Consider the following 2,156-nt stretch of genomic DNA (forward strand, 5'->3'; position numbering starts at 1 on the left):
TTTTGAGGGTAGGGTTACTTGGGTTGTCATAAGGTTCATCAGCTCTGAAGGTGTGATGTTATGGGTGTATGTGACGAAAAAGTTGAGTCTCACTCGCGCTCTTTCTCAATTAAATTAAATTTGCTTTGTGCCAAAGCTTTCTTTGGAGATTTAAAATATTTACAGAATTAATAATAATCAATATTGTCAACTGGACAACAGTAACAAAAATAACCAAGGGTAAAAAGAACCATGCATTGAATAATAACAATAAGCATAGAGGACATGTGCAGGTTGGTTGGTCTGTCAGACACGTCCCTCATCTTATGTCTCTCTCTCTCTCTCTCTCTCTCTCTCTCTCTGTCTCTGTCTCTCTCTTTGTCTCTGTCTCTCTCTTTCTCTTTCTCTCTCTCCCTTCAGACAGGGTTTCATGGTGACGATGGCTCCAGTTTTACTGTCACATGGGTTGGAGACGGGACAGGAGTACGTATGGTCGTCACTTAATGGATGATGGATGTAGCTTCATTGTCATCATCACTTATTGGGTGCATCTGAAAGGGGTGCAGCTCAGTACGCTGGAGTAGCTTCCTCCCCTCGTTTCCTCTCTTTCACCTGCGGTAACCAGACAGTGAGGCAACGTGATAGATGCCTACAGGGAATTTGCTTTCACCTGTCCAGTTCTCTCACATCGATGCAGATAAAGGAAAGGAAAGGGAACGAGGATAGAGGAAACCTTTTAAACCTTTGACAACAGTTTTTTAATTTGGTTGATTGATTGATTGAGTGATTGTTTAATTTATTGATTTGTTGATTGAGTGATTGAGTGATTGATTGATTGAGTGAGTGATTGAGTGGATAAATGGGAATTGCTAACTGTGCATAAACTGGTAATAGTACAGTTATGGTGAAGTTTAGTCAAGTGTTAATTTGTGTCCCACCAGGTAATCTTGGTGTTGTCTACAATCAGTGTTCCTCTAGATTCCTTCTTCGAGGGCGGTTCTTCACGATTGTACCGCAGGTTAGTGGATGGTGGCAATATGTCTGTCTGTCTGTTTGTGTCTCTAGATGAACTGAGCCAGTGTTCTGACATTTTSGCTTGTTATACTCCCCTCTCAGTGCAGACTATGGCAAGTCTTTCCATGATATTTCTCATCTCATCAACAACACCTTCATAAGGAAGGAATTTGGACTTCTGGCTGGACCAGGGAACTCTCAACAGGTAAGCTGCCTGATCACAAGTGTACATGCAGGAAAGCATTCTGGCTGATGACAGTCTGTGTGTGTGTCTGCATGTCTGTGTGTATGTGTGTGTGTTAGTGACTGTCTGGCGTGCATGTGCAGACACGTCAGCCGTCTTGGTTCTTGCTGTCCAATCAGCTTGAGCCACCACAGCTCAGTTTCAACACTCCTCCACATGCCACTGTGGTCACGCTGCTCAGAACACTGGTGTGAAGACTAGACAGTGAGAACAACAAAACCACCAAACCCATTACTCCTAAACAACCACAACAGGGTGGTATCCATTAGGGGACAACGTAGCAAAACAATTTGCAACGGAAAATGTTCAGAAACAAAAGCAAGCGTTTCTTATTGGACAAATTCAGGTCTGTTGCAGTTTGTTTTTGTCTGTTTGGCGTCTAATGAATACACCCCAGGATGAGGCCTCATAGTTTTATGTTGGGGGAGGTGATTTATATGAAGACAATAGAGAAGACAAGGGGAGGAAGCCAGTTTAGACTATTGAGATGCACGTTAAGGCAACCTCCCATCACCGATGGTGCTTGTTCTGATTGACAGGTGATTCTGACTGCAGACACACCGGTTTTGGACAACCCCGGTGGRGTCATCTTTACCTCAACTGARGCCGGAGTGTCGTTTAAGTCTGTTCAGCTGCCTTTTCACCCGGCCCAGCCAATCACCTTCCACTTCTTGAATCCCGAGTACTTAGTGGTCATCAGCATAGATGTGAGTAAATAAACAAACATGCTCTTTAGCTCTTTGTGATCACACTCACCTCACACATACGTACCCAAACACACACACACACACATACATACATACTGTACATACATACATACTGTACATACATACATACATACATACATACATACATACATACATACATACATACATACATACATACATACATACATACATACATACATACATACATACAT

General features: G+C 42.7%; 1 protein-coding gene across 1 annotated transcript in view; it reads left to right on the top strand.

Moving 5' to 3' along the window:
• Positions 1-264: 264 nt before the first annotated feature.
• Positions 265-2,156, top strand: part of LOC139026106 (sortilin-like) — a gene marked incomplete at its 3' end in the record, with an annotated part of 15,026 nt that continues 13,134 nt past the window's right edge. The window contains exons 1-4 of the mRNA XM_070441395.1: positions 265-462; positions 921-997; positions 1,096-1,198; positions 1,777-1,944. Coding sequence (XP_070297496.1) covers positions 265-462; positions 921-997; positions 1,096-1,198; positions 1,777-1,944 — 546 coding nt within the window. The remainder of the gene's footprint in view (positions 463-920; positions 998-1,095; positions 1,199-1,776; positions 1,945-2,156) is intronic.

Source organism: Salvelinus sp. IW2-2015, unplaced genomic scaffold (assembly GCF_002910315.2).
Source record: "Salvelinus sp. IW2-2015 unplaced genomic scaffold, ASM291031v2 Un_scaffold3882, whole genome shotgun sequence".
Lineage (NCBI taxonomy): Eukaryota > Metazoa > Chordata > Actinopteri > Salmoniformes > Salmonidae > Salvelinus > Salvelinus sp. IW2-2015.